At 36.8% G+C, this 17,841-nt stretch overlaps 1 protein-coding gene across 3 annotated transcripts in view; it reads right to left on the reverse strand.

Annotated features, from left to right (window-relative positions):
• The window catches only part of LOC133307357 (uncharacterized), a 76,722-nt gene that overhangs the window by 40,910 nt on the left and 17,971 nt on the right, over window positions 1-17,841 (reverse strand). For all 3 annotated transcript variants that reach the window (XM_061507860.1, XM_061507859.1, XM_061507861.1), the window contains exons 9-20: window positions 14,020-14,083; window positions 13,757-13,858; window positions 13,391-13,582; window positions 10,649-10,776; window positions 10,175-10,325; window positions 8,484-8,579; window positions 8,265-8,366; window positions 7,630-7,688; window positions 7,433-7,535; window positions 1,538-1,723; window positions 1,321-1,437; window positions 898-1,178 (exon numbers count right to left, since the gene is read on the reverse strand). In XM_061507860.1, the coding sequence (XP_061363844.1) occupies window positions 898-1,178; window positions 1,321-1,437; window positions 1,538-1,723; window positions 7,433-7,535; window positions 7,630-7,688; window positions 8,265-8,366; window positions 8,484-8,579; window positions 10,175-10,325; window positions 10,649-10,776; window positions 13,391-13,582; window positions 13,757-13,858; window positions 14,020-14,083 (1,581 nt within the window). The remainder of the gene's footprint in view (window positions 1-897; window positions 1,179-1,320; window positions 1,438-1,537; window positions 1,724-7,432; window positions 7,536-7,629; window positions 7,689-8,264; window positions 8,367-8,483; window positions 8,580-10,174; window positions 10,326-10,648; window positions 10,777-13,390; window positions 13,583-13,756; window positions 13,859-14,019; window positions 14,084-17,841) is intronic.

Here is a 17,841-nt window from a genome sequence, read left to right on the forward strand (position 1 = left end):
TGACCCAAGAAAAAGACACTGGCATATTGTGGAGAGAATTCTCCAATACCTCAAGGCTACTCTTGAAAGAGGGTTATTATTTCAAAAGGGGGGGAACTTGTCCCAGAAGTTTACATTTATTATTTCATGTTTCTATGTGGCAACCTATTGACTTGGAAAAGTAAGAAGAAAAATGTGGTTGTTCGGTCATGTGCAGAGTGTGAACTGTTATGGCTTAAGATTATTCTAGACGATATATCAAAGTAAGGTACGAAGGACATACAAAGCTATTTTGTGACAATAAGTCAATCGTTTGTACGGCTCAAAATCCAGTTTAGCATGACAGGACACAACATATTCAGATTAACTGCCCTTCATCAAGGAAAAGCTAGATAGCATACTAATCACTACTTCATATAACCCTTCTGGTAAGTCTGTTAGCAAATGTCTTGATAAAGGCCTTTCTATCTACAAATTTCAAGATCTTACCAGGGAAGTGGGAATAATAAATATTGATTCTTTTGCTTAAGAGGGAGTGTTGTAAATAGGCTATTATAGTGTAATATAATTAGTCCTTCATCTTTTAGCTTAGTCATTCTTTTGTCCAGCTTAATCTATATAATAATATTCATCATTTCTCGTATTTCAATTATATTCTACTCTCCCATCAAGATAGGACGAATTCACGCATGGTCCATTGATTGTTTGCATTCATATGATATCTAAAAAAAATTATTCATTTTTTTAACGATATTTTGTTTATAGTAAACAAACTACATGTGTCAAAGATCACAACTTAATACAAGTTAAAAGGTAAGGAGGATATGAAGAGTGTTACTTCAAATTGCACATCTGAAGTCAAAATGCAAATATAGTCCCTATGAAAATAGGCGGACAGAAGGACAATAATGAGCATACCGTATGTCCATTTCTTGTAAAGAAACCAAGATCTCTAAGCTATTATCTCCATTGTTTTCAAGGTCCACTTCCAGATCAATTGAACCAAGCTTTGAAATAATAGATATACCAAAAGTAGATGATGTTGGCTCAACGGAAACAATATTGGGAGGATTGGGACAGTTCAAGATTTCAGATTCACTCCATACATGCAATGTGCCCAGATGAGTGAACAATTCTATGAATGCTCCATATATTGATGGAGAGAAGTGTGCTTTAAGTGATTCTATGAGTACATAAACCTGAAATTAAGAAGTACAAGGAATCAAGAGAGACAGGACAGAAAAAGCAAAAGGAAAATTACTTTGTGTGGGAAACACATCTATGTGTGTACAACAAGCGTATGTTCAAGTTAGTTCAATTTATGTCTAATATGATAAGCACCTCCAACTGCTTCAAAACAGACTCATCACGGATCAAGCAAAATGCAAGGAAGAATGAAGAACTGAATTTCTCAAGAATAGAAACCATTTGTGATTGGTCAGAATTCATTATGGTGATCTGCAAAAAGAACAAACTATCCGATAGTCACCACAAACAGAAGGATGGATAAGAAATAAATAAATCAAACATAAAAATTTATACAGATTAAGAACCTGACCTTAAAATCATTTAGTTTAACATCGAAATAATGATATAGATCTTGAAGTTGAATGCCTAAACAAATCCCAGTTGTGGATATAGAATTTAAAAAGTTCTTCACATAGTAGGGTTGTTCCTCAACTTTTGAAGAGAAAGACTCAAGACCAGTTATCGACTTAAAGCATAAAGACCTTGACTTCATAACCTGTGGAAAAATAACATCAGTAAGAAGGCATAAACCAAATAAAAAAAAAAAGAACCAAAGTGTAATTTAGAAATGCTATGAATAAGCTGTGAACACAATAGCTATTATAACTAACAGCCAGTTCAGCAACTGACCCTAACCAAGATCTAACAGAATAAAGCAAATTCATCAGAAGAATCAGAACACAACTGAACCTATACCAGAAGCTAATCTAACAAGCTTTAAAGACACACATCGCAGGAGTTAACCCATAAACTCAATTACTTTTCATCTGTTTCACACTAATATAGATCTCCGTACTGCATTTATTTTTGCCAGGCTGAGGTATCAAAACAGCATTGAATTTTTTTTCTATTTCCTTTCATCTGCGGCAGAACAACAATGAGTTCACTATAAATTAACCATCTCCCTTTCTCAATCATCTGTCTCCAAAAGAATACTTCTGGACATCTGAGTTTCCTACAAATTAACCATCTTTCTTTCTCAATCATCTGTCACCAAAAGAATACTTTTGCACATCAAATATGGACAAAGACAATAGTTCAAGCAAGGATTTAAAACATACAAATTGATATTTGCATGCTTTTTCATACCAACAATCACTAATACTTCTATGAAACTCATGTAAGTCTTCAATTCTTACATCTCAGAAATATCTTGACAGACAGCCACTTCAAATCACCCACTACGTTCAAATCATTCTGCACCCGTTTGCAGCTAGTCACAGACTCACATTTCATGTATGCATTGTATTTTAACACTTCAACACCCCAAAACACCGAGCCTACGTGAAAGGTTGGTAATACTAAAAAAAAAACTGTAGAATAAATAAAAACTATTAGAGTCGAGAGAAAAATACATCTAGGGTGAGTGATGATTAGAAAGCCTCTCCAAAACATAAGGTTGCCAATCTATCCGCATGCCAGAGAGAGCAACCCCCTTGAAACAACCATGAATGCATAGAAAAGAGAGGCCATAAACATCATCCTATCAGATAACAGGTTTAGGTGCAAAGACACATCCTTAAAAGTCAAAGCATTTGTTACAGCTATCGATTTGGGACTGGGAATTAAAGAGTTAAATCAAGAGAAATTAAAAGAAAGAAGAAGAGGAAGAGATTGGAAATGTCAAAGATTGAACACGAGCTATTCTCTTCTCAAGGGAATTCTCCTTCACACTAAGAAATGACTCAATCAATAACTAACCATGTTTAGATTATATTGTTGGGTTATTTTTCCTTTTTAAAAGCAGGCATATTTGTAACAAGCTTCCAGCTTAATAAGCTTTAACTCGAGGAGTGTTGGAAACCATGTCAAGGTTCATTATGTCTAGATTCATTATGATTATTGGTTATATAATCTTCTCCCCTTTGCGTATTTTCTATACACACAACTCAACAAAGTTCTTCCATCTCAATTCCTCTCTTCCTTTCTCAACAAGGTCATCAAACAATAATAGACACAAATACCATATAAAGAGTTGAAAAAAGAGATGGTCTTATTGATAAAATTGTGTATTACATCTGTACAATTACTCTCTATTTAAAGAGACTAAATAACCTAATGGGCTAAGCCCAAAGAAGATTCTAGAATGAAAATAAATAAACAAATACTATTATTTACAACACTCCCCCTCAAGCTGAGGAATAGATATTTATCATTCCCCGCTTGCTAGTAAGCTCTTGAAACCTTTCTGAGGGAAGTCCCTTTGTTAGAATATCAGCTAATTGACGTCCAGAAGGGATGTATGGAGTGGTGATCAACCCGCTATCAAGTTTCTCTTTGATAAAATGGCGGTCGACCTCAATGTGCTTAGTCCGATCATGTTGAACTGGATTATGAGCTATACAAATGGCGGACTTATTATCACAAAATAACTTCATAGGTTCTTCACATCTTATTTTAAGATCACCAAGTATAATTCTCAACCACAATAGTTCACAAACGCCTTGAGCCATAGCTCGAAATTCAGCCTCAGCACTCGATCTGGCAACCATGTCATGCTTCTTACTCCTCCATGTCACTAGGTTACCACAAAGAAACATACAATAACCAGTTGTAGATCGACGATCAGTTACGGATCCAGCATAATCAGCATCAGTATAAACTTCTAAAGAGAGATTGCCATTATGCCGGAACAACAGTCCTTTACCAGGAGTGCCTTTAAGATATTGAAGAATTCTCTCCACTGCCTGCATGTGTTTTTCTTTTGGATTATGCATGAACTGACTTACAATACTGACAGCATAAGCAAGATCTGGTCTAGTATGAGCCAAATATATCAGTCTCCCAACTAACCGTTGATATTGTCCTTTATCAACTGGAGGACTCTCCTCTTCATAACCCATCTTGTGATTCTGCTCAATAGGAGTACTAGAGGGTTTACACCCAAGTTTTCCCGCTTCTTTAAGAAGATCAAGGACATATTTCCTCTGGCTGATAAAAACTACTTCCTTTGAATGAGCTACCTCTATTCCTAGGAAATATTTCAATCTCCCAAGATCTTTAATTTCAAACTCAGAGGCTAGCCGTGTTTGTAGAAAATGTTTCTCAGCAATATCATCACCTATTATAATAATATTATCAACATATACAAGGAGTACAGTTAGCTTCCCATTTTGGGAGTGCTTGAAGAATAGTGTGTGATCTCCTTGATTCTGTTTATATCCTAAGGTCAGCATAACCTTAGTAAATCTCCCAAACCAGGCACAAGGAAACTGTTTCAAACCATACAAAGCCTTTTTTAACCTGCAAACTTTATTTCCTCCATCCATAGAGCCAAAGCCAGGTGAGATTTTCATGTAGACTTCTTCTTCTAACTCACCATTAAGGAAAGCATTATTCACATCAAATTGATTCATATCCCAGTTGTAATGGGCAGCAAGGGACAGCAAAGCTCTCACAGTATTCATCTTTGCAACTGGGGCAAAAGTTTCTTCATAATCAATGTCATAGGTCTGAGTGTAACCCTTGGCAACTAACCGAGCCTTATATCTCTCAAGAGTACCATCAGAATTATATTTCAAGGCATAAACTCATCTGCACCCTACTACTTTCTTTCTATCAGGTCTATTAACAACCTCCCATGTTTTATTTTTTTTCAAGGCATTCATCTCATCTTGCATGGCTCGAGCCCAATTCTCATCTTTTAATGCTTCATGTACTGATTTTGGGATTGAAATAGAATCTAGTGCTGAAATAAAGCTTTTGTGCTGCACAGAAAGGTGAGTAGAAGAGACAAAATGAGAGATAGGGTGTTGGGTACAAGATCTTTTCCTTTTTCTTAAGGCAATAGGTAAGTCATCAGAGGTACTGGGTAAGCTATCAGAAGCAACGGGCAAGTCATTAGATACAACAATATTAGGTTCAGAAACAGGAGAAGTAATAATATTAGAATCAGAAACAAGAGATTCAGGACTTACCAGGTTCAGACGATTGAGGTTGCTGGTGAAGTAGTGTGGGCTGCTTTCTCCTTTGATATACCAACTCAGGTGTCACAATCCTCTGTATTTTCGATGTATCAGATGGGTCAGACACAAAAGAATCAGAAATAGGAGGAAGAGGTGTAGGAGAAGGCATGGAAGGTCCAGACTCAAAGATAGAAGGTGATGAGTCTACTGAAGAACTGTTCTCCCCCTGAAGATGAGGACTTGGGAAAAAGGACTCAGATTCATGAAATGTGACATCCATTGAGACAGAGAATTTCCGACTAGCAGGATGATAACACTTGTAACCTTTCGTATCAGAGGCATAACCAAGGAAGATACATTTGAGAGCCCTAGGATCCAACTTACTGTGAAGATGTTTAAGAACGTGGACATAAACAACACACCCAAACACTCGTGGCTGAAGACTTTGCATAGAGGGAACAAAGGGAAAGAATGAAGTCATTGAGTGAATAGGACTTACATTGTCAAGGACCTGAGAAGGCAAGCGGTTGATTAAGAAAGCTGCAGTAAGAATGGCATTTCCCCAGTAGCATTTGGGTACATGATTCTGAAAAAGTAAGGCACGAGCAACTTCAAGAAGATGACGATTTTTTCTCTCAGCAACTCCATTTTGTTGAGGGGTGTCCACACAAGTAAGTTCATGAATCATGCCCTGATCTTGGATGAATTTGAAAAGACACTGATTGACATATTCGGTACCATTGTCAGACCTTAGTCTTTTAATTCTTTTTCCAAATTGGGTCTCAATCATTTTATAAAATCGAAAGAATATCTGTGGTACCTCAGATTTTTCATGCATTAAAAAAACCCAAGTTACACGAGTGCAATCATCAATGAAAGAAACAAACCATTTATTACCAGAAACATGAGGAACTTTAGAAGGACCCCAAACATCAGAATGAACAAGATCAAAAGGCTCAACACTTTTAATGGTACTAGAAGGAAAAGAGACACGATGGTGTTTAGCAAACTCACAAACATCACAATGAAAACACTCAACAGACTTAGACAAAAATAATGATGGAAATAAAGACTTAAGCAAACGAAATGGAGGATGCCCCAAGCGTTTATGATGGAGCCAAATCAAAGAGTCGGCAGTAGACTGAGACTCAGTCATCAAGGTGTGATCTTTAACATACTTTGCAAAAGATTCTGGCACCAGATAGTACAGCCCACCTTGCTCTTTAGCACCCCCAATCGTCTTCCTCGTGGCGAGATCCTGAAAAACGCAGTGAGTAGGGAAGAAAGTTACAGTGCAATTCAAATCTTTGGTAATTTTATGGATAGAAAGAAGATTAGTGGAGAGTTTGGGAACATAAAGAACATCTTGGAGATATAAGGAAGGCTGTAAATATATGTTACCGGAACCCGCAACTGATGTGTGTGAACCATCAGCTACAGCTATTGTATGGGTGCCAATAGTAGGGTTATAAGAAAGAAAGGAGTCAGCACAACAAGCCATATGATCAGTAGCACCAGAATCAATAACCCAAGAATGTTTAAAATCAGTACAAGAAGAAAGAAAAGAATGAGTAGTGGAGCTCATACCAATCATAGCCAAAGCACTAGTATTAGATAGCTTACTCAGAGAATTAGTACGAATCTGCTCCAACTCATCTCGGCAAATAGAAATAAATTCTGAAGATACACCATTTGAACCAGCCATAATATTGAGGTGAAAATCACACAAACGCAAATCCAAATGATGTCTGACCGAAGAGAAAAACACAGATCCAGAAAGAGGATACAAAACCAAGCAGAAAAGTTTTTTTTTTTTTTGCGTGAACAGTAACCGATGAACAGTGCGCGGTGAACAGTACCCTGCGAACAATGCGGGATGAACAGTACCTCTGTGAACAGTGTTTTTTTTTTTTTGAGCTGTTCTGGTCGTCTGATGAAAAAGAAACCTCCGTAGAATGATAGATCTGAGAAAACGGAGTGAAACAGGGGTCCTCACGGTCCAAAAGGTCCCCGGAAAATTTTTTCCGACGGCGGCTTTGTGGCGGCGAGAGACAAATAGGGTTTGATTTTTAAAAACGGTAATTTGTGGAAGCAAAGCCCTCAGAATCGAGAGCTCTGATACCAAGTTGAAAAAAGATATGGTCTTATTGATAAAATTGTGTATTACATCTGTACAATTGCTCTCTATTTAAAGAGACTAAATAACCTAATGGGCTAAGCCCAAAGAAGATTCTAGAATGAAAATAAATAAACAAATACTATTATTTACAACATAAAGTTTGTAAACAAAGAGGAGTTACCATGTTGTTATACTCAGATGTTGTATTTCTCCAAGGAAGATTAATAGAAACATCAAAAATGGTGACATCCCACATAACTTTCTTATGGTTCACGAAAACATATCTGCAGATCAAATGAAGCCAAATAGGTACCGTTATTGTTTGAGATGATTTGACATGAAAGAGATGTTTTAAGTAATTGCCAAAGTACAGCTTACTCTGCTTTGGACAAGAGGCGTGTATTGTCATTTTCAATTCCATTCAGTGACAACAGCACCTGAGTTTGACAGAAATAGCAGAAACTTAAAACCTTTTAAAAACAAAAACACAAATACAAGAATATGTTATCCTCCAAAGGGAACTACAATGAAATAGAAGACATAAACATTGTCTTCCATAGATACAGCCCTCCATGTTACTCAAACTATTTGATACAGCCCAACGGTGTCTTGTGGACCATGTAGCCAAACCCACCTAGTGGGACAAAACTTGATTGTTGATGTACATTAAGAAAACCAAAATTTATATAGAAGGAATTTCAACTCATAAGTTTCCCAATAACATTTGTGATTCAATTTGAGGAGTGTTGAGAGATGACTGTATCTCGCACATGATTAATGTTATGGGAAGAAGGGTTTTTATGTCCTCGGAACTATATTGTACTACAATATATATTAGCCTAATTTACTGAATATAAATACAGAGACCTACTCACATAGGGTACTATTCTCCCAAACATCTCTTTTACAAAGGTTAAGAACACAGTAATTCCACATTAAACAATTTAAAATCTCGTCGACTGCCAGAACTTATGCATTACTAGAAGTAAGGATCAGGGAAAGATATTGCATACCCTTTCATTATGAAATTTGAAGGATGTAAAGACATCATAAAATTCCAACAGATTCAAAAAAATGTTTGCTTCAAATGTTACTTCAAGTTGTTGAAGCATTCCCTGTAAAATAAGATTAAAAAAAAAATAACATAATACATAAACATTAAACCAACAGAACATGTCTGCTTTAAACTTACATGCCTACACAAGAGTAAATCAATTCTACCAACTCACTACCTTTACTGACATGTCCATATATCCGTCAGATGAAAAATTTACTTGAATGCTGCATGAATGATCCAAAATGTCCCCTACATTCTTTTCAACAATGGGCTGCAAATCAAGGAATAACACCATCAATATCAATAGAACTGAAATTGACAAAATAATTGTCATAAATTAACATTGAACATGCATTTATGAAGGCAAATATTCCAAAAGGGATCTAAGAAACAATCCCAAAAAAAAAAAAATCAAGTACAACACTTTCTAGGATTTGACTCCATTGAAGAATAAAAGTCATTAGTGCCAAAGGGAAAGAACCATAGTTTTAAATAGCCGGTAGCGCCGACCCCAAAAACGCTATAGCGGTATAGCGGGTAGCGATAAAGCCGCTACTGTGAAGTCCATATAAATACTTATAATAAATTATACCACATATATAAATGCTAAAAGATAAGAAATCACCCAAAATAGGAGGAAATAAGTAATGAAAAGTATGATACTACACATTCAAAACAAGGATTAAAGGGAACATAAAGGAAGCAACATACTAGTTCATTGAAGGAAACTAAATTAATAATATTCTAGGAACATAAAGGATTCAAGTAGAGTCAAATACAAATTGCTCTATCAAAGTCAAGAAGGACCTAACCCAAATAGGTCAAGACCCAAGCATACTTTTCACCAAATGTGGGTGAGATGTGGCTTCTTGGCTTGCATTGAGGCAAGGACCTAACCCAAATAGGTAAGACAAGGTCATTACATCCTAAAAAGAAAGACTTCAAAAACTGGACCAAAATGAAGAATAACAAATAAACCACTCCCATCAAATCTCGACTAGCAAGGGTAGGCGTGAGGATAATCCTTGTACGCAATCTTATCCTTACATATTTCAAAGAGGTTGTTTCTCAAATTCAAACCCATGACCTTTCAGAAACAAACAAGAAGATTTACTTGACCCAAAAAAAAAAATCCATAAATGACTAACCCCAAAAAAGGCCAAAAGCCATCGGCTAATACTATCATGAACCCTTCAACAGTACAACTATATTGGTGGACCAGTAGTATGAATAGTGTCCATAGACCACCACTCAAAAACCCGATCTAAATTCGAAAATATCTGAAAATTAACCACCACCAAAGTGACCAAACCAAATAAGTGCATGAATAGTGTAAATCAGCTCCATGTGTTCCATCGATGAAATTTAAGTTGATGTAATTACAATACAAGAAATCTTATTTCAAAAAATAAGGTAAAAAAATAATAACTATCTGCTTAAAGTTTTAATATTGTGTTCCAACCTTCTATTTCCTAAAAGTTGCACAATTTAGGTGTCTTGGATCTATCTTACAAAGTGGTGGGGAGGTTCAAGGGGACTTAGCATATAAGAATCAAGTAAGGTGACTGTAATTGTTGTTTAAAAGTAATTTGTAACAAGATTTATATCAAACTCAAAGAAAAACATTGCCCAACAGCTATAACAGTAGCCAATGTGGGGAAGTAAAATGCCACGAGAAAATAATGTGTAGTGGAGATGAGGAGGTTGCGAAGGATGAGTTGATATACAAGACAAAATAAGATCAAGAACAATTGTACTCAGGAGAAAGTTGGACTAGCACCTATTAAGGAGAAGACGACAAAAGGTTGCCAAAAGTGATTTCTCATATTTATTCAATACTGAAGAAATTATAAGAAAGATACAAACCTCTCTAATATGCAAAATGACCTCCCCGCTGTTTGGGTTAACCGTTTTCCCAGACTTGAATTTGGAGATAATAATTCCATGTTCTTTGTAGAGCTTCGACTCAACAATTCCACCTTCAAGAATTATTTCTGCAATTCCCTTACCATATCTCCTAAAAAAAAGGAGAGCAGGAGGGAAAAACATAAATAGTTGACTACTATACAATACTAGTACATACTTTAAATCATTTTACACACACAATCATTACAATAGAGACAGAGTTCAGTAAATGTGAGATCTAATAGCTTCTTGAAAATTGAGAATATGTCATCTTATTGTTATTCTTTAAATAAAAAGGGTACAGCCCCAGGTTGCAAAAAAAAAAAAAAAAATCTTTAGTCATGAATGAAGTATAAACATGGAAATCATTCACATAGAACAAGAGACAAAAGAGTTCTCTTAAAATGCCTGTGAACAGAGGATAGAACACAATACTTGCTACATAGAGTTGCAGAAATTTGATGAATCTCAAACTTCAATGCAAATATGCATAATTCATGCTTTGTAGTGAGATCAACACTGGATGGAACCAGAGGATGAAATTCAGTTGCTTCCGATATATCCTGCAAAAAAAAAAAAAAAAACAACCATTGATTGAGAAGTCAGAAGTGTCATTCAACAAAAAATATAGTATATGCTTGTTTGGTTTAGATTTTGGCAGTGTCAAACGGAAGTTTACACAATGAATATGTTATTTTCATATTTCATCAGTGTTTGGTTATCTCCTGAGCTAAGGAAACAACAAAGAAAATCAATTGTCTCTGTAGCAAATGCACAGGAGCAACTCTTTTTTTTTTTTTTGGAATTTACCTTCATTATTTGTAATATTCATTTTACGCTGGTAGTTGTTACCCTTCCCAACTGTCATTATTAGTGTGTTTAATTGTAACAATATTAAAGCTTATTAAACTTAAACTTAAGTGTTAGAATATACAGAAAATGCCTCATAACATTTTTATTGTATCGTAAATTACTTTTTGAGTATCTTATATGATCTCTTAGGAACAGTTTTCAAATTTCATTACTTCATTTGTTTCCTTAATGAATTAGGATCAGAAGTCTAATATTATTAGAAATAGGAATCGTGCTTCATCATTTTAATGATACACAGTATTAGTTTCATAGAATATTATAGAGAGTCTTATTTCGCGATTCTTCCTTCCCTACCTAAATAGTATAGTTTCAACATTTTTCACTATGAAGAAAAGAATAGGGTTAAGAGAAATCAAAAAGCAGCATACACATAGATTTCAAAGAACTCAATACAGCAAAAATACGGACACAAAGGTCACAGCTGATGGCCAAAGGCCAATTATGCCAATAGCCTAAGCTATTAGGTGAAATCAAGTGAATCGTTTTATTTCTAACAGGTCCATCGACAACTAAACCAAAAGTTTAAGTTATTAGGTGAAGGTTTCTGAATGGTTTTATATCTAACACACTCATTTGAGCTTAAAGTGTTGACAATGCACAGTTCCAACCAATCTTGTGATGAAATTTAACTTATAAAAGAATAGGGCCAACAAGGATCAAGCTCCAGGTCAATTGGTCATAGAGGCTCTAATACCACATTAAAACTTTAGGATTTGGAAAAAGAAAAGAAAAAAAGAGAGAATGACTGATAAGTGATAACAATGTATAATGAGATTGATAGTAAGATGTTACACTAATACAGTAACCTAATGCACCTATTTATAATACTGATTAGGTCAAAAGCTAGTATTACTAATACAAGCCCATGCCCAACCACAATACAAATAAGATTAATAACCCTAATACCTTCTAACACATTTCAATTAAGATCCAAACCAAACATATCATATATTGTCATGACCACACAGATTTATAAAAACTACAAACCAAAAGACCTTTGACCATATAGTCTTTATATATCCTCATGTAAACCTGGTGAATACGCGTACAAGCACAAATCTAAACCAAATAAAGGTTATTGCTGCTCACAATTAAGGTGTCTGAGAATGAGATAATCCAGCCCTGCTAAAATTATAGACAGGACATTAGACAGTAGAGGTTATGCTCAATCAGATTATGTCAGTGGATAAGTTTTCCCATGTCACCCATGACAATACTGTTGGGTCCGTGACTGTACTTTTTCTTTTTGGTGGGCCCAAGCCCAAAAGTTTTTGATGCCCTAATTATGCAGCAATTCCACAAAGCTAAACAGAAAAATGGGCTCCTCTTCTCTGCCTTTTTGTGACTTTCCTCCTTGCTTTTTCTCTTGGTTTCCATCTATTTGATGATGTATTTGAGTTCCGCTATGTATTGTGTATCAATTATTATTGTTTGGTGATAAGGGAGGATTTGGGTGGATTACGTCAAAGGTCCCATGGTTTTTTTTTCCACGTTAAAAGTCTTGTGTGCCAATTGTATTCTTGTTGTTCTTGATTTTATTTTAAGTTGTTTACTTCAATTTGCAATTGATTAATTGTTGTTTGGCCCCAAAAAATAGTAATACAGCTACGTCTACAGTGATTAGAGGTCAAAACAGTGCTTATGTGAATGTGTATTATGATTGGGAAAGTCCATCTAAGACAGTGTAAAAATGACTTTGTCTAAATAGAGAGCAATTAAATGGTTTTGATAGAAGTAAAGGCAAAAATTTTGTTGCAATGTGCACTCTATGCTACACTTAGGTACATTTGACTGGAACATAACTCACATATCCTTAAGGAGGTTGCTTTGGCACAACAACTGATTTGGGATAAGATTCGGTGTTTAACTTCTATTTGGTGTAAAGCACAAGGTCTTTTTGAGAGGCTTTTCCCAAACATATATGCTTTGATTGGGCAATTTTGCTCCATTTATGCTTATTTTACTGTGTTATGTGTGTTTATCTTGTTTGTTAACAAGGATCTTTTATCCTCCAAATTTTGTTACAATTTCTAGGTCAATGAATCTCTTATTTAAGCAAAAACTAAATCTACGTGATTACCAAAATAAAACATTGCATTATTTTTATTTAAATATATGTATTAGAAAAATTGGTAAATTGAACCAAAATGCATTTTTCCCAACATGTATTCTGGACATGGAAAACATGACAAAATATCATTTTCCAGCTAGAGTTTGCTCCAGTGCGCAAACCAAAACAAGCACAGAGAATAGACCAACCTTCAAAACAATGTGATAGTTTAATAAATAATTGACCACTGGTACCTTAACATCATAAGACACGACTCCAGAAAATTGACTGGAATCATCAGTTCCACCGGCACCTAGCATACCACGAGATAGCCAATTCAACCAACCCCGTGATTTGACAGTGTGCTCATCATTGCATGACTTCTCATTCAGAATATCAGTGTGAATCCTGCCATTGTTTGGTGTAGAACACCTTGAAAGGAATTCCTGTAAAAACATACAAAGCACAAGCTTTGAGAGCCAAACATGCAAATGATGCATCTCAAAAATGCATTATATCAGTATAAAATTTGCCCAAAATAAGCTAATCAAATAAAGAAAATAATACCAAAAAAAAAAAAAAATACCGAATTTTCATTAAATGACCTGTAGCATACTTACCCGCATCTCATATTCTGCAGCAGATCGATAATTCAAAATATCATCTAGATCTGATTCTTTCTCCATTTGCTCCAAATCTCGAAGAACATCATCATCAACCGGCTAATAAACACAAATATATATACTCATCAGTAGGACAGTACAAAAGTAACAAACCAAACCATGTAAACACTAAAATGTAATTCTTGCAAAAAAACAAATCTGAAGAATATTATAAATATATGCAACAAAAAGTGTATGTCTTCAAAAAAAAAGGAAACCACCTGTTCTTGTTGGAGAAAATCCAACTTAGTCTTGTACAAGTTAATATATTTCCGACGATAACTTCTGTATCCAGGAAACAGAGAGAATTACTAGACAAGGTAGATGAATGTCAACAAGAGACTGAAAAAGGACTCAACTCAGAAGGAAATCAGATATACTCCCTTTTTCTTTATTTTGGTGTCCTGTGAGTAAAAAAAAAAGATGACAAAAAGTAAAAAAGAAGGGTAGCACAATGTAAGCACAACAAACAAATATGACAGACATAGCTTTGCGTCGGATGTTGTCTACAGCTATAGATAGATGTTTGAACAAGGGTGTTACAGTTAGCTCTGAGGAAGTTATTGTTTCACACTTGCAGTTTGCACGCAGATGATACAATATTGTTTTCAAATGATAACAGGCACAGATTCATACCTGTTCTTTACAAACTTCAGTTCTTTGAGGAGATTTCAGGTTTGAAGATTACTTTTGCTAAGAGTGGTGTTGCAGGGATTGACATAGATAACCAAAGTCTTAATTCTTAAGCTGCTCTAGCTGGGTTTGTTGAGGGCTTAATGGGGTGTTGCAAAAGGAAAAGAGAAAAGAGAGCAGTGAAGGGTACAACAAGATTGTAATTCCATGCATTCCGCATGATCAATGGGCTATCTTATAGCCGATTACAAGATCCGACAGATAAGGTAAGCTAGCTAATAACATAGTTTGACATAAGATAAATTGATACGACTGATAAGATAACTATAACTAATTTGAAATATAAACAAACGAAGATAATGGTAAAACAACTTAAATGAGATAATATGATCATGTTGGTTTAGGCCTATTTTCACACCCAAAATAAACTTCCAGTCCTGACTTAACATTCCTTTCCCAACCCTCAAGTGGGGTTTTATCCACAAGCTACTCATCTTCCTAACTAAAATCTTCGGGTGCAAGGCCCTCCCACTGAACTAACACCTATGAGACTGGCTTGCAATAAATTGCAAGGGGCTTGTTAAGAGGTTGGTGGTCAGCGGCTGCTTCGAGTAGAGGGCATACCACAGTGTCTTGGATGTTGTCCGAATTGGCCATTCTAGTAGGGCTACCAGCTTGGCTAGATTGGCGAAGTCCCATTGTGCTGTGTTAGAAATAATATTAATTTATTATTAGAATAGTCTAGAATAGTCTAGAATAGTCTAGATTGTGGGCTTGGCCCATTAGGTCATCCCATTAGGTCTTTTAGTCTCTATAAATAGAGAGCCTCCTTGTACAGACTCATATACTTGAATATACAATATATTTCAGATTCAATTTGGTATCAGAGCTCTCGATCTGAGGGCTCTGCTTCCGCATATATATCTTTCTCTTTCTTTTTACTGCCGTACATCATACCGGCAACCATCCTTTCACACCTAACCCTTATTTAGTCACAAATTTCTTGTCCTAAACCTCGTATCATCGAGAAAAAGATCGTCAGCCTCCGTTCATCGCCGGAAACCGCCACAAAACCACCGTCCGCCACTGTTCACCGCCGTCAGACTGCTTTTCCGGCGACTTTTCCAACCAACCACCACGCGATCAGGAGCGGCTCAGGGAGGCGACCCTGTCTGTCCAAGCCGCGTGTTGATCGGAGCATCCACGCGCCGCCACGCGCCGGTGGAAGTCTACGGCGGCCGAGCCACTGTTCCGGCGCGTGAGCCACCGTCCGGCCACCGTTCCAGGCCGGACCACCACCATCTTGCTCGCCTCCTCACCCTCTTTCCAGATCTGGTCTCCGTTCGTTGTGGGTCCCATCCGTTTGAAAGATATCAGTGAAAAACCCATTGTTTGGACACTTTTGTGCAACGTTTTTGCGCGATTTATTGCTTTCTTGTAGTTCTTTGCTATTTTCTGGTCATCTCCTTTTATTTTGTGATGGAGGGCTCAAATAATGCGTCCAAAAACACGACTGGCATCATCTCTGGTACTACCCCATCTCCATTCTTTTCTCGGGCCAGTGATTCCAATTGGAACAGTGGACGCAGTCGCAGACGTGGCCGCAGACAGAGGCCTCGTTGCAATTATTGCCAGAATCTTGGGCATTTTGAAGAACGCTGCTATAGGAAGTACCCTCATTTGAAGCCACCGACTGCCAACTTTGCTCAAACTGATGTTACGCCACCTTCAACTGGATTAGTAACTCTTTCAAGTGTCGACTATGAGGCACTTCTCAAGAAGGTTTCTTCTCAGCATCCTACTCAAGACACTGGTAATCATGTTGCCTGTTTTTATCAATCATCTCTTGGACCCTGGATAATAGACTCAGGTGCTACTCATCATCTTTGTGGTAATAAAGATCTCTTCACTTCACTTTCTTATTCTAATAACCTACCCCCTGTCACTCTTGCTGATGGCACTAAGGCTCCTGCTCGTGGAATTGGGGAAGCCAACCCAACTCCTCTTTTAACTTTGAGTTCTGTTAATTATATACCTGGCATTCCTTTTAATTTAATCTTTGTTAGCCAGTTGATTCATTCTCATTCATGTACTATTACCTTCTCTAAACAATCCTTTTCTATGCAGGATTCGGGTACGGGGAAGACGATTGGAGCAGGCGTTGAGTCACGAGGTCTCTACTATCTGATTGCACCACCTTCTCCAGTAGCCTGTTCTCTCACAGAGTCTCCTGAGCTAATTCACAGCCGTCTGGGTCATCCAAACCTCTCCAAGCTTCAGCATATGGTTCCCTTTTTATCCAATCTTAAGTCTTTAAACTGTCATTCTTGTCAGCAAGGAAAACACACTCGCTCCTCCTTTGCTAATAGAGTCAATAAAAGAGCTGATGCTCCTTTTTCTATTGTTCATTCTGATATTTGGGGTCCGAGTCGAACAACGTCTGTTTTGGGTTTTCAGTATTTTGTCACCTTTATTGATGATTTTTCCCGTTGCACTTGGGTTTATTTAATGAAAAATCGTTCTGAGTTATTTTCAATTTATCAAAAGTTTTGTGCAGAAATAAAAACTCAATTTGGTGCTTCTATTCAAATCTTGCGCAGTGATAATGCAAAAGAGTATGTGTCTCTTGAATTTTCTAAATTTCTGAATACACAAGGGACGATACACCAGACTACCTGTCCCCACACTCCACAACAAAATGGAGTCGCTGAACGTAAAAATAGACATCTAGTTGAAACTGCATGTACCCTTCTCATTCATATGAACGTCCCACTCCGTTTTTGGGCAGATGCTATTATCACCTCATGTTTCCTTATCAACCGCATGCCCTCTTCTGTGCTAAATAATGATGTTCCCCACAGTATTTTGTTTTCCGGAGCACCTTCTTATCCTCTGCCTTTACATATTTTTGGTTGTACTTGTTTTGTTCATGATCTTACTCCAGGTAAAGACAAGTTGACATCCAAGGCCTTCAAATGTATTTTCCTTGGGTATACACGTTTTCAAAAAGGGTATCGTTGCTATTCTCCTGATCTCAAGCGTTATATCGTTTCTGCTGATGTCACTTTCCTTGATCAGCAGCCTTTTCACTCTACTCCGTCTCCAGTGTCCCAAGTTGATCAGGTCCTTCCTGTTCCTTTTCTTGATTTGTCTTTACCAGCTGCAGGTGACCCTATTCCAGAGGAGCAACCAATTACCTCCATACCTGCAGATCGTCCTCTCCTCACATACTAGCGTCGTCAGCCTGCACCTCCTCCGACTTTTCCTCTTGATGACTCATCGCCCCTTCCCGTCGGCTCTTCTCCTCCGGATCCTCCATCAGAGACTCCTCCCATTGCCCTTCGGAAAGGTATTCGATCCACTCGAAATCCTCATCCCCTTTATTCTTTCTTGAGTTATGACAGACTTTC

The sequence above is a fragment of the Gastrolobium bilobum genome, unplaced genomic scaffold (assembly GCF_033153095.1).
Source record: "Gastrolobium bilobum isolate Gb01-03AN ecotype WA unplaced genomic scaffold, APGP_CSIRO_Gbil_v1 utg713, whole genome shotgun sequence".
Classification (NCBI taxonomy): Eukaryota; Viridiplantae; Streptophyta; class Magnoliopsida; order Fabales; family Fabaceae; genus Gastrolobium; species Gastrolobium bilobum.